A 26,414-nucleotide genomic window follows, 5' to 3' on the forward strand; every position below is an offset into this window, starting at 1 on the left:
CCTTCACCTCCTCATATTCCTCATCACTTTCCTCAATTTCCTCATTACTTCCCTCAATTTCCTCATCACTCTCCTCAATTTCTCCATCACTCACCTCAACTTCTGCATCTCCTTGCTTAGTAAGACCATCCTGACGAGGAGAAGCCAAAGAACCGGGAGTCGTAACGGCTCCAGCTTCCTCATCAGTAGCTTTCTGGGAATTGAAAGAACCACTTCTGCTAAGAAGACCATCCTGACGGGGAGAAGCCAAAGAACTTGGAGTGGTAATAGATCCAGCTTCCTCATCAATAGCTTTCTGGGAATCGAAAGAACCACTTCTACTAATACCCAAGTCTTCATTTCTTTCGGTACCGCCATATTCTAGGCCAAGAAAACGCTCCCGGCGCCTATTTGGGTTGTATCGGAGAAATTGAGGCCTCGGAGAAAGGTAATTAGTTATAGGGTCATAAGGCCTTGAAGACAAACTATCAGAAAGAGCTTTACCATCATCATGGCATTGAAAAACTGAAGGGGTTAATGGCAAGGCTTGGGATAAAGAATCATTACCATTATCAGTACCTATATGGGAGAACTTTTCAACAAGGGTATTGGAAAATTTGGGTTCGGATGCCTCATTTCTTTCGCCTAAGATGTTCTTTCTTGAAACAATGGCCTTGGACGTTGCAGATATAGTTGGGGACATGTAATTCTTTGCCATTGGTTTCTTTGGGCTCCGCAGATGGGAATTGCCCACTTGCTGATAATATTGATCATTTTCGTCTGCGTATTTTGGAAAGAAAGAAAACAATTATTGAAACAAAAACTAGAATATATGATGAATCAAAAGAGTTTTACATTTCTAATGCTTCGTTTTGCAAAACAGAAGAAAAAAGAAATGGAGTATCTATCTTTCCTAAACTTGAACTATGAATTATGAACTATTTTTAGCATATTGAAATTGTTTTTTATTTTATACAAACGTCTTATTGGCAAATCAAAACTACAAACACTGAGAGAGAGAGAGAGAGAGAGAGAGAGAGAGAGAGAAAGAGAGAGAGAGTACCAGATGCAGAGGGCTCTTGTGTTACAGAGCGCCTAGTTGGTGTTGATAATAAAAGAACCTTATCAGAACCCTCCATTTTTTTCTCACTGTGTTCTTCTTGGTAAGTTGGTAACAATGGATGTGTGTTTAGTTTCTGGTGCTCAGAATATGATATGGTTTTCTGTTTGCTTCTGCTGCAGAATTGAGAGAAACCTGATATTTGAATTTTGTGACCGTTGGAGATTATAATATAACTACGAAGATGACCGTTGGAAGGCAAATTTTGCAACGGTACAAAAATTGGTTGGTGGATATCAATTCTGACGTGGATGATAAAATCGGGCCTCTTACCTAATTTTACTATATTACTGCTCCACAATGGATAACTAGTAATGAATGTCAAAATCAAATCCCAATCCATTTTTTTTAAAAACACACACACAATAATTTCGTTACCAAAACAAAATAATATTTTAGTCAGTGTAAAAACAACATATAGTAAATAATTAAAACTATTTATAAAAATAAACAATAAAAAAAATGTCCGTGTCTAGTATAAATAATATTTTAGTCACCAAAAGTTTTAAAATTTAGTTACCAAAACAGAATATTTTTTTAAAAATTCTAGCACTTGTCATCAAATTAAAAGTTCATCCTCAAAGCAAATGGGATTTTGACTCTTGTTAAATTTTTTTTTGAGAAAATTAAAAGAATTTCATAAAAAGAAAAAGTTCAATGAAATTGACATGTGTCAAAATCTCATTTGTTTTGTGGAGGAACTTCTTAGGTGGATAGGGCAAGGAATCTATATTTATAAAGCAAAAGGCAAAGAATGGTAAAACATTTAAAATATCATAAAATGTCATTGGTTAATGCAAACATTAAGAATTGAAATTATTAATTAAATGAAGACAATATGGTAAGTTCACACTTTTTTATATTTTAAAAAAATTAAAATTAAAAGAAAAATCAGATAATAAATCCTATTTTTATAGAACACAACTACCTTTTATTTTTTTTAATTCTAAAATAAATTTAATTTTTTTTAAAAAAAGCCTCTCATAGGTGTAGAAGCGAGTGAAAAGAGGCTTGTGATATTTTATGGAAATGGAAAGTTTCGGCGGAAGGGAAAAAAATAATGGAACGGGTTCAAAGGACAATTATTGGATGCAAAGAAATTTAATTTCTATTGCTCATATGGGCTTGGCATAGTAAGATTTATAGCTGGTGGGGTTGCTCATATGGGCATGCCATACTCATTTGGTCTTTTTCTTAAATCGTCCATTTTTTGTTGGAAGATTTTAGTTAGGCCCAGAAACACTCATGTAGATTTGTTTTACTTAGGCCCTTGGCCCCACTGTACTAAAACAAAAAAGCAAATCCATGCTCTCATTCGAAACATATATTCACATTTTCCGTAAGATGATTGTTGGAAATTTTTTGAGTTATTTCATAGAGTTATTTACACAAACATCTCTTCAGATTTTCGGTCTTTTTTTAAAATTCTTTGAGATTTTAAAAATTATACGAACATCCTTTGAGGTTTTAAAAATTGATTTCACAGCATCCATTTTAATTAATTTTCATCAAAGATTGATGATTTTATATATAAAAAATTCTCCAAATAACAAAATTAGCCTTTAAGATTATATTGCATATACATTCATTGAGGTTGATTTTGTCATTTACACACTTTTTTATATAAATGAAATCATCAAGTTTTGGACGAATAATCAACGAAAAAGGGTTCTATGAAAACAATTTAAAATAAGGGTATTCGTGTAATTTCAAAAACTTCCAGAGATTTCTGTGAAAAAAAACCTAAAATCTGAGAAGGAGCGGGTCAATAGCATCATATTTTTTTACACAAATTACAGGACAAGTTTTTAACCATTATATTAGAATGTATTAAATGGTTGGAATTAAAATTCAAACCAGTACATTAGTCATAAAAGTCATAAAGATGATGAACTAAAATTCAAACCAGTACATTAGTCATAAAAGTCAAAACCAGTACATTAGTCATAAAGATGATGAACTCGTTGGGTCTTTGCAAATTTGTACCTTTAAAATCCAAACCTTATCAAAACTCATATTTAAGATGTAAATTAATAGATGAAAAGACTTGGATGTACGAGTGAAGCTGTTAGGCATTGAGAACCCAAAACCTTATCCAAGTAATAAATAAAATTAATAAAAAAAACCTAATGTGCCGACAAAAGGACGATTAGGGTTGAGGTGATGCCAAATTGCTAGCCTTTGATTTTGAAATAGTGCTTAGGAACAAAGCACATAAACCAAAAGCAAAATCTCTACAGTACGATTAATGCAACTTTTGACTAAGCTTCAAAGTTTTCAAACCAACATTAGCATTAATTAATCAGATTTAAGGGATCGATTAAAACGAGACCCCTCAGGAGTCAGAAATATGATTATCTTAATGGGTTTTGAAATCTTATGACTTTTTTTATAATTTGTTCAAAAGCACAATGAGATGACATGACGAAAGCATATAGCCGCTCAACCAAACATATTCGACCTTCCTATTCTCGTAGCAAGTGCTTTTTTTTTTTCAAACAAATCGTATAAAGAATTGTGTTTGTCAGTGTTTGAATCAGATGAGGCATACTGGTTTATTAAGGTCACGAATACATTAATTAATCTTGTCTTGCAGTTCTCAACGTCTCTTTTTTCTGTTCAAATATTGTTTAGTAGTGTGTTAGTTAATTGAGAAATGTTTGTTTTATCAAACATGACATCTGCATGTGGACAGTTTTAAAATATTGACATTTAACTCAAAATTGATCAGTTCATGCAATGATGCTTGTGGTCGAGAGTTTAACCTATAATTTAACTCGTTTCTTCATATTTTTTATTCCTACTTTTCTCGTTCCGTAACTTATTAACTAGGATTTAAATATTTAAAATTTATTATATGAGAAAGGCATTACAAAATATCAGTCTCATTTAAATCAAAGTTTATGGTCAAAGTTTTCTTGGAAAAAAAAAAAGTTCATGGCTGAATTGTTTCAGAAGTGACATTTTCTATGACAAGAGAGATAATTTTTCTTCTCAAGCATTAAGAAAGATATTTGATTGGTCAATTTAACTTTTCACGTAACATTTCATGCAAAAAGAAGCTTTTATGGTACGTGTATATATATTTAGCTTTACTAAAGATTTGCAGTAACTTTTGGGAGATTAGGAATCTTATTTTGTTTTATCAAAAGAAACAAGGAGAAATATTTAGAAAGATCGGATGCCAAAATTGATGCCTTTGAGACACCTTTTTTTTCCTTTTCTTTTTTTGATATATATATATATATATAGAAGCCTTTACACTTTTTTCTTTTCTTCTTTTGGTCGAAAAGAATTTTACTTTATTTGGTTCTGAAACTCAACCAAAGCTTTAATACGTGCACATTCGAATGTGTTTAAATAAGAAGTGCAATTTTCTTGTTCCTTATTTATATGGAAAAACTTGTCTCTAAAAATTTTAAACTTCGATTATACTTTATCATTAAATCTTAATATAATATTTTAAGATTATTCCATCTTCATGTCCCAAAAAAAAATTTATTTCATCATTTGAATTACTGTTCATGGTTTTTTAAAAAAAAAATAAAAAGAAAAAAGGAATTACAAGAGAAATCCTCTCGGGCATGGAGCCCCGGGAAGATCAAAATAGAAGGAGTTTGTAACAGACAGAGGAACCCTATTCTCCCACCACTGGCGGACCCAGAAATTTTTTAGCGGAGGTGCAATATTGACTAAGTATGAAAAATAGTTTTTCGGAATAATCATTTTCTCAAGATAATTTTTGTTGGCTTTTATTCCTTATACATCAAATAAGAAAACTTGATTTTATGGGATTTTAGTATGAAGTATATATTGACTTAATGAGCCATCATTTTTAGCCTAAATCGTATTTTGCACTAAAACCGAATTTTCATATTTTGATTTGGTGGAAATTTTATTTTCTATTATTTTTATTTGAATCCAAATGAGGGGTACCTCCTTATTTACATTGTAAACTTAAGTAAATGGAGTAGTATAAAAATAAATAAAAGTATAAGGTAATCTGTACACCAGTTGAGCAAAAGAGCAATCTGAAGCACCTACAATGGTTTTTCTGGCGAGGGGAGGTGCAACTGCACCTCCTTGCGCCTTAATAGGTCCGCCCCTATCTCCCACAGACGAGAAGGGTTGAGAGCATGATCTAAACTAACCACAGAATCCACCATGAAGTTTTCTTCCTGATAAATATGCCGAAATTGGACTTCATGACCCCTTGTTGTTCTGGTTTATTTTTGTTGTTTCAATTTAGGAAGGAGACCCGATGTTCCATGGTATGTTTACAATTCAGAAACCTTCTATACATTTTCAGTTTTACCTACACTATTTTCTGTGTATTTTCAAGCATCCTTTGTCTATACACTAAATTAAAGAAACAAAAATGAAAAATGCAATCAAACCATTTGAGAGACAAAAGAGGAAAAGAAAAATTAATGTTACGATTTGACGGATAAATCAAGTTCTGAGTCGGATTTGAGCTCAAGATTTCGATTTAAAGGCTAGGATTCGAAGTCCAGGTTTAAAACCTAATTTTGGATGTTCAAGTGCTAAAGTGTCAGTTCCAATGTACAAGATCTTAGTCAAGGATTGAAGCTTTCAATCATGAATTCATGTTTGAGGTCAATTTATTGTTTTGAGTATAGATTTAGACTTGATGTTACATAAACGAGCTTGAGTATAGAGTTCTAAGTTCAATATCTTGTCTGTTTTTAAAATGTTGGTTTCATTGTTCGAAAATAAGAACAGCATTTCTAAACTACACTACTACATGTACAAACCAAACATCGAACACTAATCCATTACCTTCCAACTTTAAGTCTTCAAAACCACACAAATGTCATAATGAGGTTCGACAACCCTAGGCCTAGTTTGTCACAAATTAAGTAATCAACGACATATATATCAAATCAAATGTCAATAAAACAAGTGCATTATATATTATCATGATTATTATTGGTGGTGAAGGACAAACCTCAGAGAACCTTACAGGCACGCTGCACGAAGTGTTCAAACGCAATGACTCCATCCAGAAGAAGATGAAGACGATGATGATGATGATGTATGGCTTAGGAAAGGAAGATAAAAAGGATAAGGGATTCAGTCAAAGACTGGCTCAGGTACCCAAATTGCCCTTTATAATCATGTTTTTAAAAAAAAAAACTTTTTACCAGTTTGAGCTTTGAGTTGGTGGGCCATATATCATCATATCCAAGTCATCACCAGTTTAGGCAAGCAATCAACATGAGGGAAAACTTGGAAAAAGTCATCACCAGTTCCAAAGAAACCAAACCCACATACCCATCAATCACATCAAAGCCCTAATCATTGCTGAAAAGAAATTTAAAATCCATGCATGGGGTCTGGTCTACAACAATAATAATACCATACCCTTTCCTTGATTTCTTCATTTTCGAAAACAAATTAAAAACCCTAGCCTTCCTTCCTTCCCTTCCTTTCTGTGTGTAGTTTTCTACTTTTTGGCCCATTTGCAGTTTGAGCGCGTGCAAGACTGCTTGTGGAGTCATTTTTCACTATTGACACTCGGGTCTTGCGCTTCTATGAGTTCGTAAAACAGTGCAACTATACAACTTATTTTTGTAACTACTTATAAACAACAATTCCTATGGCTAAAATTTATAAAAGGGGCCTCACCTATTAGAGCATCCACAATGAGAAGGTGTATTTTTAAGTATGCAAAGTCACTTTTACACTTTTGAGGTTTTTGCTTCAATGGAGAATATGTAAATTTAAAGATGTATAATTGATTTCTTTCACCTTTTCTGCTATAGGTCCCACTTTTGTTCACTTTTTCTAACTTTTTCTCATGTAGGTCCTATCTGCAAGAGATGTGAAAAAAGATGTACATGTGCATCTAAATTTGCATATCATGGTGGTAATGCAAATTTACACTCGTTTACACCTCTTTATTACGGGTGATTCTGATCACAAATGGTGTATATTTAACATACATCTCATTATACACTCTCCCACTGTGAATGCTCTTACGTGTATACATAATAAGAAACATAATGTAACACAATATGAGGTCATGACTATCGAGATTTCTAACTTCAATGGTAAAACATTTATCACGTATATATTCAGAGCAAAAAAATTCCATTCTTACGTACCCTCCCCTTTTCCCAATCCTCATATATATATATATATATATATGGAGCAAAGACTTATGGGCAAAAACAAATCCTTATTGTAGTAAAGGAGGGGTGTTAGACAAAACATCTCTTCTTAGCACAACGTTACACAATTCTCATCTTAATGAGGGAGAATTTATGAACATTGGATTATAAAATGCACATTCATTGTTAATTCCTACATCAGCTTCACGATTGGGTTTGATAATTTCTTAATTCTCATTTGCATCATCGATGGGATCTGAAGTTTTGAACCCACCACTGTCTTTCTCTGCAATTTTTGGAAAATAAATTATTATTTTTCCGTTGTAAAGGACAAATTTAAACGTTGCTCATCAAAATATGTCTCAATCACTGCCTAAATATATAAATGCAAGGCAAAAGAACCAGAGTCCAGTTTATTAAATCAGGCTAGCCACAAGCCTAGGACAGAGAGAAACAGAAGCTTCGCGGAAGCTAAGCAGCTGAGCTCTTTGGTGGGAAAGTAGGGGGTTCAAAAAGATTTCAAATTCCTGCATAATACGGCTCCTGCTTCAATAATGTTCTGAAGTTATTCTTATCCCTGCTTGAAATCCACAAACTACTATGAATTTAGCAACGGATGGAAAATGAGATCTTTTTTGTCTATTTCTGCTACGTGCCTAGGCAAACCAACAACTTGAGACTTGTGCATTTTTGAGGCTCTTTCATAATCATAGTAAAATTCCTTTGTGTCTGTGGCATGAGACCTATAGTCTGCAAGTTAATGTTATTTTTCATTGAGTTAGACTCTGTTAGCTTTTCATGAATATTTTTGGCAAAGGCCAAATAGTAGAATCCTTTTGCCATTTGGTGCCATTTTTGTGATTATTGTTTGCCAAGACCAGAATTGTGATTCTCAGAAAATTAACATGTAGAAGCTCCTTTCATCTCATTTACTCATTAGATCATAAGACACAATTTGAAAGAAACTGTTGAGAAAAAGGAAAATGGAAGGAAAAAAAAAAAAGAATTTACACAAGCACTCTGTGTTCTACCCTATTCATTGTTAATACTAAAGTGGGGAAAATAAGGCACAGAGAAGTTCTTCTCTCCAATCTGTTTTTTTTTACCATCTTCTATGCAAAGCCCTCCCTGATTTTAACCAAAGACAGAGGACCTTTCTAATTGCAGCTTGCTCAATAATTCAAGACTTCTTCCTCTTCTTCTTCTTGGACTTGATTACACGATCGATGCATTCGAACTCCGCTTATGCTGTTTCTTGCTGCCATCATTTCATTAAGCGAAAGCCTCTTCTTCGGCCCTGGTTCCGGCCTTTGCTTAGGGGCACTGTGGGACCTTGACTTTGCGTTGAATGATTGAGTGCTTGACATGTAGTTTGGGAAGTTTGAGTAAGGCTGAAAGAAGCTGTCTCCACAAACACTCTTGGCTGGTGTACTGGGAGCATTGGATCGAAAAGAGTTTGTGAACCGCGGAGTGTTGTGGGCAGTAGAGAACTTGCATTCGTCACCATTAAAGCACCATTCAAAATCTTGAGGCTTCTGTCTATCAGGTATAGAAATACGGGTTGGAAATGGACAGGGAAGTGGTGATGAGATTGTTTGGTAAGGCAGGTCTTCACTACATTCAGATAGTATGGTGTTGAATCTACGAGACCTGGATCTGGTTTTGAATGTGTCAATTTCCACAATTTTTGGGCTTTCATCAAAGCCATTAATGGAAGTTTCATAAGTTGCAGATAGCCTCCTGCTATAAAATTCACTTCTTGCATCGTCAAATCTTTCCTGCTATAAACACATTTTATGTGTAAGAAAGAAGTCAAATGTAAAATGTGATCCAATATTAGAGGTTGGTGAAATTAGCACTTACAACGGACTTCCGGGCTTTGATTTCAGGTAGAAACCTGTTCTCTTTATTGAAAGAACGCCGTGCCCGCTGGAATCGGACAGTTGTCTGTGCTCTAAAAAGAGCTTGCATACTGTGAAGAGTAGCAGCAGCCCGTTTCCGAACAAGATAGCCTCTAACAAGAGCCTGTAACTTAACCAGTCCTCTAAGAGCTCGGTGTGCCTTTCGTGCCTGAAGGCAAAACCAAATTTAGATTCAACAGAACAATGCACATACCAGAGGAAGTTGGGGTAGGTTTTGCAAGTTCATAATAAAACTAGTCACAAATGTAGCAGCCCAATTTGTGCAAATGAAAATAAGGTGAAAAACCAATGCCAACTTTAGAAAATAAATCATTGCTAAAAAAAAGAAGCAAGAAAACCGAAATCATAACACAAATAATAAAACTAGTCACAAATGTAGCAGCCCAATTTGTGCAAATGAAAATAAGGTGAAAAACCAATGCCAACTTTAGAAAATAAATCATTGCTAAAAAAAAAAGCAAGAAAACCGAAATCATAACACAAATGGGGGCATGCAGTACAATCATGACCCTGTTCCAAGAAACAAGATTTCAAATTTCAAACACATAACATTCGGGCATGGGGGCTTACAGAATGAGTAGCCCGGTCAGAAACAGGGGAGGGAAGAACAATTCTCAGCCGTTTGATTGACCAAGAAAACAATTGTTTTTACTGTTCCATAGGATTTGGAAGCAATAGTCGACAAATGTTGGTATTCTACTGTTCCATTAGGATTTGGAAACAATTTCACAACTTTTTGCGAGCAGACATAGAAGTAAGAACTAAGAAAACAACTTCCATAAAGCCAACCAAAGCGTAGTCAAAATTTACTAACATTTCACGCAACCATATCAAGCAGAGTTTCAATGCAACATTCTCTAAGCAAAACCAAACATACCAATAATCAATTTAAGGTAAGGACTGGATTAAAAACTGAGAACCCACTTACCAGATAGCCTCTGAAAACAGTTTGAATCTTCATTGCAGCCCATCTCTCTTTTTTTCCAAACATGAGTCCACCGCCTTGACTTGTCAGCCTCACAACCGCCACGGCCGCCTGAGCCGCGGCCACAGCGGCATCAGCAGCAGCTGCGGTGGCAGCAGCCACCGCAATTGCGTGCTTGTTCTGCTCCTTGTCTGACTCAGCAAGATAGGATCTGAGCCAAGCAGAGTCGGGGACAGGAACATTTGGTGGAAGATTGTTTGTCACATGATCAATTGTACTACCTGTGTCTTTCCCCGACTTGGCAAAACTCCACCGTTTCTTCTCCTTCCGATCACCAGACGTAGTGCTTGTATTGCCAACATGGTCTTTCTCTTTCTTCATCCCCAACAAGCCCTTCAACCATCTTGTAGCTCTCCCCATATTTTTGCTCTTTCTCTCTTTCTAGAATCTGAAGATACAAGCTGGAGAGAGAAAGTTAAAAGGAGGCAAAGGTTAAGTAAAGGGTAAGTCAAAACTCAAAAGACCCAGGTGGAGTTTATGAAGAAACAAACACCAACAAAGCACCAAATGTGGAGAGAGCGAGAGAAAAAGGGAGAGAGAAACAAGTGGAGAAAGTCCTAGAAAGATAAAGAGAATGTTTGTGAAGTGAGTTAAAGAGCAAAGTGAAGTGAGCACCACAACCTAGTAAGCTATCCCCATTTTTACTCACTAGATTTCGGAGTGAGAAACTAGGAGAAAGGCATTTCCAAGAGGCACTAGAGCAAGAAATAAAGAAATAAATATAAATGTTTTTGAAAAAAACTCAATCCAAAAGGGAACAAAACCAAAAGTGAGCTAGCTAAAATAGAGCATAAAGGGTCTCTGCAAGATCTCTCAGAATCTTTACAGGTTGCAAGCAAAGAAGTGTGGAGCAAAAGATTAACAAACAAAAAAGCATCAAAACCTTAAAATATAAATGGGGATAAAACTTGGTTTTTTATTTTCTTTGGTGAAATTCTGACAGCACCTCGTGAAGAACTGCATTACAAGACAAAAAGTGTCACAGAAAGATGCAGAGGTTCAAATCCATTATAATACAACCAACCAAAGCTTCAAAAACTCACCCCAAGTAAACAAACAAGAATTACAGACAAAGCAAAGCATGAAAAGTGCAGAAGCTTAATGTATACATTTTCACAGAAAAGGGAGACTTACCCAGATGTCCCCACCACTTCACTTCACACCGCCTCCTTAAAATCTTAAATTCAAAAAAAGCGCCGAATTTACTCCCACTTTGTCTTCTGACTAAACTTGGCAAAACTACAACGACAAAAGGCACCACCACCACCGCTTCACTCTCTATCTATTTCTACTCTCTCTCTCTCTCTCTCTCACTAAAAATCTCAACTTTCTGGAGCAACGTGTACTCAAAATGAAAGATACCCAATTACCCACTGACAATCCCGTGAATATTTTCCGAATTTTGTTTTCTTTTTCAAAAGCTTCTCTTTCAAAAACCCTTCAGAGTATTATGCTTCTTCCTCCCTCTCTCTCTCTCTCCTATAAGAAAGAGAAAAAAAAAAAAAAAGAATACCCCTTTCTGCTATCTTCTGCTTCTCCAACCCTCTACCCTTCTTAACTTATAATTAAAGCCATAAATTTCTCTGATATCTCTCTCTCTCTATCTGTTATATGTTGAAGTAGACTCAGACTGTGCACTATAAGAGCTGGAAAAACAGTGCAGGCATTAAAAGCCCATTTACCCACTAAAAAGGACAGCTTTTTATAGCTTCTCCTTTGTCCCTAAAAAGAGTTGTATGAGTGAGAGAGCCGAAAAAGGCTGAGACTTTGCTTTCTATCTTGGGTTGGAGAGAAGATGTTTGATCAGTTTCCGTATCTTTTTCACAGTGATTCCCTCTTCTCCATGATTCTTAACTCAGTCTCTGCCATTCTTTCTGCATCAAAATCTTTGAAACAGAGCTTTGGTTGACAATGGGTCTTTCCCAAACGAGAGCTGATCAAGCAGATCTGAATCCATTGGGGGGATGCAGACGCTGCTTATTAAGAAGAGAGAGAGACAGGCAGAGAGAGAAAGAGAGGTAGAGAGAGAAGGGGAGGGGGTAATCTTGGGATTTGAAATTCCATAAATGTTGGGTTTTGAATTTTTCCTGATATTTGGGATATACCAAAGTTAGATAAAAATGGCAATCTGCCATTGACTCTGTGGCATCTTTAACTTTTAGGAGCAGGTGATTTGAAAATGAAAATGGTTTTTTTTGATTTCCTTCAAATTTATTTATTTTTGAATATGCAGATCCTTTTCCTGTTGTCACAGTTTCTATTTAGTTTTTTTTTTATTTGGTCGAAAACAGTTTTTATTGATTTATGTCAGATGATGATGTGGATATAAGGAACCGGAAATAGTATGGATCTTATATATTCTTTCTCCAATGTTTTGGCTAAAATCCAGTCAACTAAATGCATAACGTTACACAATAACTTTGAACATGGAAAGTTGGAACATTTTGACATTAAAAGAAATCAATTTCATCAATTTGAGCGAGTAAGAGGGGGATAGTAGAAAACCCTCCAATTAATGTTGGATCGACCAAAACACAAAAACTCTAGCTCCCTTTCTCTCAAAAAACACTCTTAGAGCCTTTTTCACTTTGAGGGGGGAGGAAGCCATTGTTCTTCCCCCCTCTCCCCTCTTCTCTTCCTCTCTTCCTCCTTTCACCTCTTCCCTCATTTTCAGAGACAAAGGGTTGTCCCTATTTGTCTTAGTTTTGTTATGATTTTCATCCAATCATTAAAGGCGGCTGCGGCTCAACGTCGGATCTTCACCTGCATTTCGGCGTCGGATCTCCACCACCATCTTTTTTGCAATTTCTTTATGTTTGGAATAAGTTGCAGAGACTCTTTGGGTTCTCTGTGTAGTTTTCACCTCTCCTTTTGTGAGAGTTTTTCATCTCTCCTTTGTGAGAGCTTTTCATCTCTCCTTGGTGAGAGTTTTATTTGTATTGTTATGGCTTGGTTTTTTCAAGTTTTATCTCTTTTTTATTATTCTAAGTTTGCAATTTTAGTTGGGATGCCTATGCCAGAGTTTCTTCGATCTTGCCTGATCGTTAGTGGAGACATACCTGATTTTCTTAATTTTGATATTAGACCGCTCCGTTATTGTAATGGCCCTTTTGTGGCTAGTTTGTATTGGCCTTTTGTGGCTAGTGGCTTTTTTGGCTTAATTATGAATGCAATCATAGAATTTCTCAAAAAAAAAGAGAGGGGGATAGTAGGAATTTTCACTGATATTATTTGCTTAGGGTCCGTTTAATTATTAATTTTCAGGAGGTGAAAAGAATTTGTATACTTCAGGAAACTTCTTTTTTTTAGCCAAAAGATTGTTTTGTTTTGGTGGAGCTTTTGAGTTTAAGTTAACCATGTGGTGTATACATTTTAGCCTAGAGATGATTTTCTAAAGAGGAGGCGAGTTTAGGGAGAAACACGATAATACTATTTTCTATTTTCAATCAATTACGATATGTCGTGAGTAATAACTTTTTCACTTGGCATATTTGGTTAAGAATAGCAAAACAGTATATCCCAATTTCACACAAATTTTTCTCGAACTTAGAATAACAATAAAGGAAAATAGAGCTATTCCCTCTTGCTACATGAGATTCACATTTAAAAGTTCCCAAGTGAAAAAGGAACATTCACATAAGCATAACGTATGAGAGTAATAATGAATAAGTTACGTGAAAAAAAGAAGGAAGAAGATGCAAACACAATTGAAAGTGATAATATGTTTTCAAGAACTGTTAGTTTGTAAAGATTACAATCCTTGTGGGACAGTGGGACTGGAAAGGGACCATGCATGCTTTGAGTTGGGCGTTTATGTACTTACTTAGGCAGCCATTATTCAAAGTCTGCCATTAATGTTCTGGACTTTTTTTCATTTTTCATGGAAAGGGACCGATGTTACCTAATCCTTCTCTTTCTTCATTCAAAACCGAACTAGTAGCAACTTGTCAACAATGGACCATGATTTGGTTTACTCACAACTCACAAAACTCACAAAGCAGGCCTAAACTTGCATGGCAAATTCAGTCAGACCCAAGTTGTTCTCGCTTTTCTTTGATCAAGCCCAAATGGTCTTTTTTTTGGTTGCTTTTGTGGGAAAGCCCAAGTTATTTCATCTCCATAAAGTATTCTTTTTTGGGTAATTCTAATAAGCATAGTTGAGAAAACAAGATTCCAAGTGGCTCATATTGCCTCTCCTACTCATTTTAGTGTTTCTGATTCCTTTTAGCAGAAGCCAAAAGTTATTATTATTATTATTATTTTTTTAATACAAAGATATTGGGGGAGGGGGAATTGAATCTAGGACCTAGAATGCATGGGTAAATGCTCTTAACCACTTGAGTTATAAGCCCTTTGCGGTAAAAGTTGATAATGATATGGATGAATGTAGTTTATCTTGTTATAAAGAGATAATTGTACTTCTTTACAAGAAATTTTTGAGTGTGACCGTCACTTCGTTTGTGTGGTGTTACTAGCCTACGTGAATTCTAAAATACAACTCAGTCGGTGATACATAATGTGGTTGTATGTACGTACAAATATGTTCTCCCAAGGACGAACCTACGAAGGGACTCAACTTGGCTTTAGCCCAATGCTAGTTTTGTACTTTAGTCTTTATTGTACAACAAAATCCATTACAATTAAATTTTAGTCCACATATCTTTTAGAATTCAGTCTATCCTAGCCACCCAAATTAAATTTTATTTATACCCACTAAAATCCTACCATATTTTTTATAAATTTTTTTAAAAAAAATCCTACCATATATTATTAATCAGCCCAAAATTTCCGATTATAAAAGATCTCCAAAAATTTTTTCTTAGCCCATTTCTTTAAATTCCTCAATCCGCCATTGTGACTATCTATGCATGAGTTATTTGATCATCATCTTTGGCGACCCTTGTATTTTTATAAGAAAAACCTTCCCCAATGTGATGATACAAATCAAAAGGCAACTCTGTTGGGAGCCAACAATTTGCCAACAAGAGGCAACATCAACAACTTTTATTTCAACTTTTAAAAATAAAACTGGAAACTTACACCTGGAAAAAACAAAAAGAGATGAAAGTAAAAACGTCAAACCCAAAGTCAAACCTAAAAAATGATCCGTTGAAGTTACAAAAGCTTCCTTGTAGTTGACGTTATTCCTCGCAGTTGACAATTTTGTTGGGGGAAGTTGAGATGGAGAGTTCAGCGACATTGATTGCCCCGCCCCCGCAGCCTCCGCCTCCTCCTCAAGCGTCGGCGAGGCAGTACGGAGTGACACGGCCAATATCGACAGCGGGGCCCACCGAAGCCGATATTCAAATGAATATGGAGTTGGAGAAGGTTTGTGCTTACCGAGTTTTGTTTTGCAAAACTTGATTAATTTTGGGTCTTAATCTTATGGTTATGAAAATATTGTTTCTGGGTTTTCATAATCTTTTGGTTATGAAAATGAAGTTTTTGATTGAAGAAGCTGGAGTATATGAGAGCAAAGAGGAAGCTACCAAGGGAGAGCAAGTTCTTCAGCGAATTGAGCAGGTGATTAGTGCTCATTTAAAACAAATTATGTGCTAAAGTTGCTTTTCTGGAGCTATGTTAACTGCCATTATCATTACATTCTAGTTCTATGCTTCTGATTTTTGATAACAAGGACTTGTTTTTCACTTCTGATTTCTGATTTGTAGTTTCAACTTTTATACCCTATCTTCTGATTGTTAGATTGTTAAGGATTGGGTGAAGCAACTTACTCGCTCGAGAGGATACACAGAGCAAATGGTTGAGGATGCTAATGCTCTTATTTTTACATTTGGCTCCTATAGGCTTGGGGTAAGTATCCTTGCTCTTGATTGTGCTTGCAAAATTTCTGTTTGTGGTCTCAGTTGGTTTGAGAGAGAGAGAGAGATGCAATGTTACAAACTATTTAGTTTCAATATGCTTTTAGTCCTAGCTTCATTGATTTTTCAGTAAAATGCTTTGATTTGTTTTTGTTTTTTGAAGTATACTTGTGCGGTTTGCCTTCTGTAGGTACATTATCCTGGGGATGAAATAGAAATGTTATGTGTCGGGCCATCCTACGTCAATGGAGAGGTAAATATTGACTGCAAGTGGTTTCTAAGAGTTATAAGTCTTGCAATAGTTCACTGTTTTATCTCTGCAACGCTGTGATGTTTTCTTCAGGAAGACTTCTTCTTTATATTGCAAAACATTCTGGCTGAGATGGAAGAGGTGACTGAACTGCAACCACTTCCAGATGCTCATATTCCTGTGATGAAATTTAAGTTTGATGGAGTACCGATCGACCTCCTTTATGCAAGCATTTCTCTCTTGGTTGTACCAGAAGTGAGTACTGAACTCCCCCCTCTTGTTGACTGAACTTTCTTAAGAAAAACCAAATATCATGCTATTTCATATGGATGAGATGTTTTAAGGAATCTCTCTCTCCTCTCTCTATGTTTCGCTTTCTGTTATTTGTTTGATAAAATCAATAGGCATATAATATAATCACTGAAGTAATCAACTTAAATTAAATTGATTAATAAGATTAATTAAGTCTACTACTAGAATAGAGGTCACATGTAAATATAATGATCTTAAGTCTACTACTAGAATAGAAGTCTACTACCATAACTTTTCATATTAATTTGCATCCTTTTTGTATCCCATCTTTGCATTTGTCCTATATCTTCTTCTCTATATCTTTTGCTTTATTGCTTTAGAGCATTTTATTTTCTAAAACAGGACCTGGACATTTCTGATGCATCTCTGTTGTATGATGTTGACGAGCATACTATTCGAAGTCTTAATTGCTGCAGGGTTGCAGATCAAATTCTAAAACTTGTTCCAAATGTTGAGGTGAAATGCTTCCTATGCACTTGTTTTTTTGGTCTGGCAATCGCCTTTTTTTTTTTTTTTTTTTTCCAAACACCTATATGTCCTGCCATATATCAAACCTCTCTTGTTGAATTTTTTTGTTGTAGCATTTCTGTGCAACATTGAGATGCTTGAAGTTTTGGGCGAAAAGGCGCGGTGTTTATTCCAATGCGAGTGCCACCTCACTCCACAATTTGTTTTGACTTATTTTACATCTAAACTGATTCCATGCTTGGTTGGTCATATTTTATATTCAGGTTATTGGATTTCTTGGTGGAGTGGACTGGGCTATTCTTGTTGCCCGGGTGTGCCAGCTTTATCCAAATGCAGTTCCCAGCATGCTGGTTTCTAGATTTTTTAGAGTATATACACAGTGGCGTTGGCCAAATCCTGTAATGTTATGTGCCATTGAGGAGGATGAACTTGGTTTTTCTGTCTGGGACCCGCGTAAAAATCCTCATGACCGGACTCATCACATGCCAATTATAACCCCTGCCTACCCTTGTATGAACTCCAGCTACAATGTGTCACAAAGTACCCTGCGTGTTATGGTGGAGCAGTTTCAATATAGCAACAACATCTGTGAGGTATGTACTTGTTCTGTCTTGTAGTTGAGAGGTAAGAAGAAGAGTGTGCTTTAGATTGTTTTCCATAGTTGACAATTATTGGTCACTTTCTCATTTTCATTGTTTAAATCCAGAAAGTGGAGCTTTTTAAAGCTGAGTGGTGTGCTTTGTTCGAACCATACTTGTTGTTTGAAAGCTACAAGAACTATCTTCAGGTTGACATAGTTGCTGCTGATGTTGATGACTTGCGTGCTTGGAAAGGCTGGGTCGAATCTCACCTAAACCAACTGACTCTAATGGTACCAATGACTATATCTGTTTTTTCTGTCCTCTTTGAAAAACAGAAATGTATAGTCCTCTCATTTTGGTGCTTCCATTTACATTTTCAGATTGAAAGGGATACTTTAGGGATGTTGCAATGCCATACTTATCCCTGTGAGTATGTCGATACGAACAAACAATGCGCACATAGTGCCTTTTTTATGGGTTTGCAGAAGAAGCAGGGGGAAAAGATTCAGGGTCAGCAGTTCGATATACGAGGAACTGTTGATGAGTTCAGGCATTCTGTTAATATGTACATGTTTTGGAAACCGGGGATGGAAATTTATGTTTCTCATGTTCGTAGAAGGCTACTACCTCCGTATGTGTTTCCAGATGGTTGTAGACCACGTTGACCGTCTAGACGTACGGCGCAACATCAAGCTGATAACTTGTCTTGTGATGATGGAGAAGTAGCCCCATAAAGACTGTAATCTTTAGTAGTAATGGAAACTTCAGAAAGAACAAATTTCAGCCAAAGGAAGGATACTATTTTGGTGGAGATTTGAGCTTAACAATTACTGTAGATTGGTGTAAATCATACAATCTTTTGGTTTGAAAAAAAAAAAAACAAGAATTGTTGCATTGTAAAGATTACAATCTTTATGGGGCAGCCATTACACAAAGTTTACAATCTTTTAATATAAACTTTATACTTTTAAAAAGAAAATCTTTTTTGGTGCAATCAAATTTGATACTTTTTTTTTGTGGTGAAAGTGATTTCTATTGGATATATTGCATTATATTCCAAGTGATGGGATACAGGAAACCAACCATTTCCTCTTTCCTTCTTTTCTTTCTTTGTTCTCCTTCATTCAATGTTTGTGATTCATTTTTCCTACCAAACAACTCATTCCGCTAATCAAACGGCCTACTAATATAAGGTACTACTTTTTTCATTTTGGTAAATAAATTAAAAAACTCTTCTTCACGTTATTAGAATCGAAAAAAGTGAGAGTACAAGAAAATTAAGGACATGAGGAACTGTGAGCAATTCTTTAGTGACACATTAAAGTTTTAAATAATTTATTTTTTCGGGTAATAAAAATGTGTTTCGGGGAGATTTTAAGTCAATAACTTTATATGTTTTTCAATAAAAAGGAGTTAATAACTATATCTATCATTTTATAAATTAAATTATTCTCATTAAAGATTTTTTGATCCTAGGATGGGTGGGAGACTGTTAGAAAATCAGATCTACTTGCGACTTGCTATTAGAAAAAAGGGAAAAAAAGAAAAAAGAAAAATCAGATCTGCTTGCACACCCCTACGTCGCCACGTGTCACGAGTCCGTTAAAGTTACAGTCAGCTTCCTTGTAGTTGACGTTACTAGTAGCGCACCAGGTTTTCTCTTTTTCTCAACGCGTAACCACCGTTTCGTTTTTTCAATATTTTTTTATTGAAACGCACCGTAACGCCGTTAAAAACCCATAAACAGCAAAACAATTAAAATACAAAGAGATAAAAACGAAAATAAATAAATATATTTATATCAAAACACAAAAACCCACCAAAAAAATCCAACCGACCGCCAGCCAGCCAGCCAGCCAATACTTTCCCCTCTCTCTCTCTCTCTCTCTCTCTCTCTCTCTCTCTCTTTCTGCCGCTCCTGATTGACTCCCCGAATTCTCTCTTCTCCGTCGCGTTTTAGGGTTTGATTCTTTCTCTAGAAATCTCCTTAGGGTTTCCTTGTTCAGTTAGGTCCGTCAGAATTCCCAGATTTCTGATTCCTATTTAGTTTTGTAATTTTGATCTTATTGGGAAAGTACTTTGCTTTTTATTTCCTTCCGTTATTAGGGTTTCGACTATTACCTTCCTTAAATTCTAGGGTTTTGGTTTTCGATTTCTGTACAATTTCAATATCGGATCGTGTTATCTTTTATTGAAATTCTAGGGTTTTCGAATCTTTCTTTGGGAGGATCCTTTTTTTTCTTTCAAGACTTTCTTTTTTCGGGGGATGCTGAGATGGTGAGTTCAGAGGGATTGAGTGCTCCGCTGTCGCCTTCTCAAGCGGCAGCGAGGCAATACGGGGTGACAAAGCCAATATCGACAGCTGGGCCTACAGAAGCCGATATTCAAAGGACTTTAGAGTTAGAGAAGGTTTGTGCTATTGAATTTTGCTTTGGAAAGATTGATTAGTTTATGTTCTTGATCTTCTGGTGATAAAATTTTGTTTCTGGGTTTATGTGTATGTGAAGTTTTTGGTTGATGCGGGGCTTTATGAGAGCAAAGAGGACGCTGACAAGAGAGAGGAGGTTCTTCAGCGAATTGGGCAGGTAATTGTTGATTGGTGTACACAAATTATATGCTAGTGAGACTTCATACTCAAAAGCCAGTTTTAGTTTTAGTACTAGAGGTGGTAGTTTTATGTGTGCTATAGTATTGATCACCTATTATTAAGGCAATAGAATGATTAGGAATTTATGGTTTAGGTTAGTAATTATTTATCAGTAAAGATTAGCTGGCTGATTATTTCGTTGTGCAACTATGTTATTGGAGAATTTTCAAGCCTCCCTAGGTTGATTGTCAACTTTTGTTTGTTCTAACTATTGGTGTTATTGATTTTGATTAATATTAAACGCTTGTTCGTATTAATTTTTTCAATATGATTGATTGTGTAGATTAAGTGCCATTCGTAAATACAATTATGTCTAGTAGGGTCTTTGGGTCCAATGGGTTTGGATGCGTCATAAGATTACCTTTCTGTAATAATTTGTTTTGCCATTATGTGAAATGGAGTCTTTGATAGTTCTGCCATCAAGTTAGTTGAAGTCTTTGATAGTTATTTTTGGACTTGCCTAAATTATGGGTTTGATTGGATTCTGGATTAAATGGTAACTATAAGACTAGGGATTTATATTTCAATTGGAAAGGAAGGAAAAATTCAGAAAGTGCAGGAGTCAGTGGCTTAGAATATGAAATAGGTTTCTTTTGTTGTTGTTGAAGGTTTTCTTATTTAATAGCTGAAAACTATTCTACAGTCTATTTAGAGGGAACCCCGTGGGCATGATATAATATTAGTAGATGAAGTCAAAAGAGTAAAAGTTGCAGACACAGTGTTACAGAGACAGGAGTATCCAGTGGACATTACAATTCCTTTAGAAAACATGCGACTAATAAGTAAGAAAAGCCTACTCGTGATGCATGAACAGAATGTAGTCTGGGAGATGCAGCTATTTTTGTTACAGAAAACAAGCTGATCCTGTCTTTGGAATAAAGCTCATGCTTTTGTATTTGGTATGTGCATGACTAAAGTTGTTTAACTGCTGTTAGCATTACATTTTTGTTATTTTCTATTTATATATGACTTTATTTTTGCTAAATGTAGAGAATTGTTTACATAAGTGAAAATCCTGAATTTTGTTTTAGCTCCTTTGCTGATTTCCATATGTTCAACTTTCTTATCCTATCTTCTGGTGGTTAGATTGTTAAGGATTGGGTGAAGCAACTTACTCGCTTGAGAGGATACACAGATCAAATGGTTGAGGATGCCAACGCTCTTATTTTTACATTTGGCTCCTATAGGCTTGGGGTAAGTATCCTTACTCTTGATTGTGCTTGCCAATTTTATTTTATTATTTTTTTTTTTTGTGTGTGGTCTGAATTGGTTTGAGAGAGAGGGAAATGGATTTGTTAGAAGCAATGGTACACGCTATTTAGTTTCAATGTGTCTCAAGTCATAGCTTCAGCAAATGTTTAGTAATTTGTTATTTTCCTTCGCCAATTTGATTGGTTCTTTTTTGTTTTTTTTTTCAAATATACATGTGTTGGTTGCCCTTCTATATAGACAGTTAGTTTGCCATTACTTTTTCCTTAGGTGCATGGTCCTGGGGCTGACATAGACACATTATGTGTTGGGCCATCCTATGTCAATCGAGAGGTAAATATCGACTGCACACGCTTTCTCGTCGAGTTCAGAGTCTTGCAATCATTTGTATCTATTTAATACTTTTATGTTATCTTCAGGAAGACTTCTTCTTTATATTGCATAACATTCTGGCTGAGATGGAAGAGGTGACCGAACTGCAACCAGTTCCAGACGCTCACGTTCCTGTAATGAAGTTCAAGTTTGATGGAATATCAATCGACCTTCTTTATGCAAGTATTTCTCTCTTGGTTGTACCAGAAGTAAGTACTGAACTCCCCCCTCTTGTTGACCAAACTTTCTTGACAAAAACCAAAATATCGTGCAAGTAGTATGAAAGTGAAACTTTTTCCTAACCTTATTGTGCTATTTTATCTGGATGGGATGTTGATCGCTCTCCTCTCTGTGTGTTTAGCTTCCTGTTATTTGTTTGATAATTCGTGTGGGGTTGGCCACAGCTGGGATCTCATCCTTATGTAGTTTGTTGAATAAGATAATGCAGACTATTTTAAGTTCAATTACCAAAAAAAAAATAAAAAATCTAATTGCGGTAGCAATCTAAAGGAATAAGCAGATAATATGATTGTTAAAGAACAAATCAACATCCAAAATCACTAAGGTCCAGAGATACAACCAGAATAGTTTACCATCAATGCTACCACCGTCTTCTTTCAAGATCTAATAACACCTCAAACAATTGATTAACTAAAAATGAAGAGGGAAGGAAAAGAAAGGAAACAGGAAGAGGAGGGAAAAGGGGTTAAGGTTGAAGTTATATAATCTGGGACTATATAAAGCTACTTATATAATCTGGAATATCTTACTTTTATTTCGTCACTGTGATTTATGTTTTCTAGGAAGCTTGTCTCTATTGGTTGTGATTCTTGTGAACCCTGGTCAGTTAGTTCTCATTACCTATTTCCTACAGTGTTTGCAGGAATATATGCTTGTTCATCAGAAGTTTTAGCTGCATTTTTTTTTTTTTGGTGTGCAAATTTTAATTTTGCGGAGATGTTAGGCATTTGTGAAATTCAAGTTGGTTGTTTTGTATCCTTATCTTTGCATGCGATCTTTCTTGCCTAATTTCTATTGAGTTTATTTTTTTCTTTTACATTTTAATTTTTGCAACAGGACCTGGACATTTCTGATGTATCTCTGTTGTATGATGTCGATGAGCCTACTGTTCGAAGTCTTAATGGCTGCAGAGTTGCAGATCAAATTTTAAAACTTGTTCCAAATATTGAGGTGAAATTCTTTGTATGCATGTGTTTAGTTGGTCAGCCAATCATCTGGTTATTTTATTTTTTCCAAAAGATATTTATACTGCTGTATGTTGAACCTCCCTTATGGTACTTTCTTTTGTTGTAGCATTTCTGTACAACACTCAGGTGTTTGAAGTTTTGGGCGAAGAGGCGTGGTGTTTATTCCAACGTGAGTACCTCACTCGAGATATTATGTTGACTTATTTTACATTTAAGTTGATTGTTATACAATATTTATGTTTAGGTTACTGGATTTCTTGGGGGAGTGAACTGGGCTCTTCTTGTTGCCCGGGTGTGCCAGCTTTATCCCAATGCAGTTCCCAGCATGCTGGTTTCTAGATTTTTTAGAGTATATACACAGTGGCGTTGGCCAAATCCTGTCATGTTATGTGCCATTGAGGAGGATGAACTTGGTTTTTCTGTCTGGGACCCGCGTAAAAATCCTCGTGACCGGACTCATCACATGCCAATTATAACCCCTGCCTACCCTTGTATGAACTCCAGCTACAATGTGTCACAAAGTACCCTGCGTGTTATGGTGGAGCAGTTTCGATACGGAAACAAAATCTGTGAGGTATGTACTTGTTCTGTCAGAAGAGATGCTTTAGCTTGTTGGTCACATTTGTTGGTCACATTTTCCGTTTCAATTTTTAAATCCAGGAAGTCGAACTGAATAAAGCTCGGTGGTGTGCTCTGTTTGAGCCATATTTGTTCTTTGAAAGCTACAAGAACTATCTCCAGGTTGACATAGTTGCTGCTGATGTTGATGACTTGCGTGCTTGGAAAGGCTGGGTCGAATCTCGGCTTAGGCAACTGACTCTAATGGTAGTGTCTATATCTTTTTTTGTTCTCTTTCAGAATTAGAAATCCGTAACATATTGGTTCCTCTGTTTATATTTGCAGATTGAACGGGATACTTTAGGGATGTTACAATGCCATCCTTATCCCCATGAGTATGTTGATACGAACAAACAATGTGCCCATGGTGCGTTTTTTATGGGTTTGCAGAGGAAACAAGGGGAGAAGACTCAGGGTCAACAGTTCGATATACGGGGGACTGTTGATGAGTTCAGGCATTCCATTAATATGTATCTGTTTTGGAAACCGGGGATGGAAATTTATGTCTCTCATGTTCGTAGAAGGCAACTTCCTCCATACGTGTTTCCTGATGGTTGTAAACGTCCTCGACCCTCCAGAATTATGGCCCAGCAGCAGGCTGATAAATTGCCTTATTATGACGGTGAAGTTAGCGTGACAGGATCTGGTGAGAGACACCTGAAGAGGAAGAAGGATCTTGATGGGGTGGATGTGAATCAAGTTATGCCACTAGAGAAACGGCAATCTCTTAGCCCACAACCCCGTGATTCAGTTTCTCCTGTAATTATTTCTGACAAGGCAATCAGTGCATCTCCGGAACAGTCGGATAAAGGTTTTAGTATGGAAGTGGTTGAGTCAAATAAAAGAACACTGTTGGGAGAAACGGAGCCTGAATATGCGTCAAATTCCAGTACTATTACAAATGTTACAAGCAAGGGCAGTTGTGATGATGCGGGATTTGGATCAGTGGCTGTTAGCAGTGAGGGGAATACTAGGAGTGTTGAGGGAAGCAGTGTTGGGAGTAACAACCCAGGATATTTGCAGGGCGATGTATGCGAGGCAGACTCGGAATCTCTTTCAGATAATGGATGCGGAAATGGAAACCTGCGGCAAGATGGATCTCAAGAAGCATTAGAGGTTTTGGATTTAAGTTCCTTTACTTTGACTGAATTTTCTGGTGATTCATTTTCATCATATGGTCGTCTTCTTTTATAACGTTTACTCTGCTAGTTGGATGTTGTCTTAATTTCTTCATCTAACTCAGAGATTCTATGACCAAATGCACCAATGGCATAAAAGTAGCAACATCTGAGGTATCTTCGAACAATAATGCAAGTCCTGACAGGATCTGTGTTGGGTCCTCACTTGTATTGCACGCGTTAAAACATTGGACATTTGGGAATACAAACCTATAATTAACTTGTTTTCCATTTTCTTTAACTTGCCTTATCTTGGAGGTTTTCTTTGCACTGACCAATCTACCTAATTTCTTTGTTTTTCTTTTCTTTTCTTTGTTTTTCACTTTTTACTCTGAAGCCGAATGCTGCATTTGGGATGCTACTCAATTCCAACGAGGGAGTAAACTCTGAACAAAAAGCGGTGATAAGGCATGTGTAGTGAATTTCTAAATAGAGAATTTTCTTGATTATTTTTGATGTATTGTTTATCTTTATGCTGCTCCTTTTGCTGTGGTGGTTTGAATAGCAGGTTGAGTCTAACATCAACGGCCTGAGCAAGTTGGATCTTTGTATATTTGGCTACGAAGTTATTACTCAAAATGAGAGAGGAAGAAAGCCAGCAGCTCGGGTAAGTGTTCTTATTATCGCTGGCTTTCATTTCATTCTTTTTCAGGCTTGATCCATGCACCCTTGCGGATGAAGCCAAGAGATTCGAACTGAAGTCCATGGTTTTTTGTACAATGTTCTTATTTTAGAACTTGTGAATTATACTGATCTGCGTAAGTTTTGAGCTTTGGATGCTCTTAAGAGTCTTAAGAGGATTTATTAAGATGCTCGCTAACTTGTGCAGATGGTAGTAGGTTTTTACTTTTCGTCATCTGGTGGTTGTGGCAAAGTGTCCTAAGTTCTCCAGGTCCAGGAAAAAAAAACCAAAAAAATTGAAAAAGCTAAAAAAGTTAAATAGTGTCTTCTCTTTGTAAGGGTGGTGGGGGGAAATGTGTTGCTTGCTCTGTAATGTGCTCAACGTACAATGGTTGTCGGATTTTGTTTGAGTTTGAGTGGGACCACTGTTGAGGGTGTGTCTATCTTCATTCGACCCTTGTACATTATATGCAATGTAATGAATATTCAACTTCCCTCTGTCTCTCTTCCGCTCTCGCATTAAGTTTTATTTCATTGAGCCAATCAGGTTGTGATTGTGTTTATGCATATTTAAATCGGGGCAGTTGTGCATCTCTAAATCTCAATGTGAAATTATTGGACTCTTGATCCATTTGTTCACTTACATCTCAGTTAAATCTATTACAGTTAACCGTTGGATTTAGATCTATAATGAGCATTAAAGTACGGTTGGCTTGTGATAGGTAGGGTTATACTTTATATGGGTCTCTGGCCAAAGAGGACAAAAATTCCCTATTAGAAATGGAGTAGGCAGGTTTGCTCATTTATCTCCCAACAAATGCCGAACCAAGGCTTTGGTTAATTTACATTATTTCCTTCCCTTTGAAAACGTGCTATTAATGTTTGCAATTGAACTCAATTGAATTGGTTCGAGCCGTTGCCTGAAAGGAGTTATTTATAGTATAACTAACTCAACATGCCGCAAAAGGAATTTGCTTTATCAGCTCTGTGC

The 26,414-nt window shown here is 36.1% G+C and overlaps 4 protein-coding genes across 12 annotated transcripts in view; 2 read left to right on the plus strand and 2 right to left on the minus strand.

Moving 5' to 3' along the window:
• The window catches only part of LOC117621299, an 8,093-nt gene extending 6,871 nt beyond the window's left edge, over positions 1 to 1,222 (minus strand). Inside the window, exons 1-2 of the mRNA XM_034351699.1 lie at positions 1,043 to 1,222; positions 1 to 759 (exon numbers count right to left, since the gene is read on the minus strand). The exon at positions 1 to 759 is cut by the window's left edge and continues 1,491 nt beyond it. Coding sequence (XP_034207590.1) covers positions 1 to 759; positions 1,043 to 1,118 — 835 coding nt within the window. The 5' untranslated portion in view covers positions 1,119 to 1,222. The remainder of the gene's footprint in view (positions 760 to 1,042) is intronic.
• A 6,894-nt stretch (positions 1,223 to 8,116) lies between these two features.
• LOC117622484 (protein IQ-DOMAIN 14-like) lies at positions 8,117 to 11,599 on the minus strand. 3 transcript variants are annotated; one of them, XM_034353161.1, is made up of 4 exons: positions 11,275 to 11,599; positions 10,084 to 10,528; positions 9,097 to 9,303; positions 8,117 to 9,014 (listed from the first exon to the last, which is right to left on the minus strand). In XM_034353161.1, the coding sequence occupies exons 2-4, from the start codon at positions 10,498 to 10,500 to the stop codon at positions 8,406 to 8,408; spliced, it is 1,233 nt and encodes a 410-aa protein (XP_034209052.1). In that variant the 5' UTR covers positions 10,501 to 10,528; positions 11,275 to 11,599; the 3' UTR covers positions 8,117 to 8,405. The 3 variants fall into 3 exon arrangements, with proteins under 3 accessions (XP_034209052.1, XP_034209053.1, XP_034209051.1); XM_034353162.1 differs by having other exon boundaries at positions 8,117 to 9,011; positions 10,084 to 10,541; XM_034353160.1 differs by having other exon boundaries at positions 10,084 to 10,541.
• Positions 11,600 to 15,296: 3,697 nt separating this feature from the next.
• LOC117623496 (nuclear poly(A) polymerase 4-like) lies at positions 15,297 to 18,397 on the plus strand. 2 transcript variants are annotated; one of them, XM_034354499.1, is made up of 10 exons: positions 15,297 to 15,468; positions 15,583 to 15,663; positions 15,844 to 15,951; positions 16,150 to 16,212; positions 16,303 to 16,464; positions 16,864 to 16,977; positions 17,103 to 17,165; positions 17,253 to 17,582; positions 17,696 to 17,860; positions 17,951 to 18,397. In XM_034354499.1, the coding sequence occupies exons 1-10, from the start codon at positions 15,322 to 15,324 to the stop codon at positions 18,233 to 18,235; spliced, it is 1,518 nt and encodes a 505-aa protein (XP_034210390.1). In that variant the 5' UTR covers positions 15,297 to 15,321; the 3' UTR covers positions 18,236 to 18,397. The 2 variants fall into 2 exon arrangements, with proteins under 2 accessions (XP_034210390.1, XP_034210391.1); XM_034354500.1 differs by having other exon boundaries at positions 17,777 to 17,860.
• A 1,001-nt stretch (positions 18,398 to 19,398) lies between these two features.
• LOC117623497 (nuclear poly(A) polymerase 4-like) lies at positions 19,399 to 25,925 on the plus strand. 6 transcript variants are annotated; one of them, XR_004585139.1, is made up of 13 exons: positions 19,399 to 19,979; positions 20,078 to 20,155; positions 21,304 to 21,411; positions 21,697 to 21,759; positions 21,846 to 22,007; positions 22,876 to 22,989; positions 23,113 to 23,175; positions 23,251 to 23,580; positions 23,667 to 23,831; positions 23,910 to 24,740; positions 25,140 to 25,210; positions 25,308 to 25,409; positions 25,632 to 25,925. XR_004585139.1 is itself a non-coding variant. In XM_034354501.1 (12 exons), exons 1-12 carry the CDS (start codon positions 19,845 to 19,847, stop codon positions 25,333 to 25,335), a joined length of 2,148 nt encoding a protein of 715 aa, XP_034210392.1. In that variant the 5' UTR covers positions 19,399 to 19,844; the 3' UTR covers positions 25,336 to 25,925. The 6 variants fall into 6 exon arrangements, 4 of the variants coding, with proteins under 4 accessions (XP_034210392.1, XP_034210393.1, XP_034210394.1 ...); XR_004585140.1 differs by having other exon boundaries at positions 25,311 to 25,409; XM_034354501.1 differs by having other exon boundaries at positions 25,308 to 25,925.
• Positions 25,926 to 26,414: the final 489 nt, after the last annotated feature.

Source organism: Prunus dulcis, chromosome 3, assembly GCF_902201215.1.
Source record: "Prunus dulcis chromosome 3, ALMONDv2, whole genome shotgun sequence".
Lineage (NCBI taxonomy): Eukaryota > Viridiplantae > Streptophyta > Magnoliopsida > Rosales > Rosaceae > Prunus > Prunus dulcis.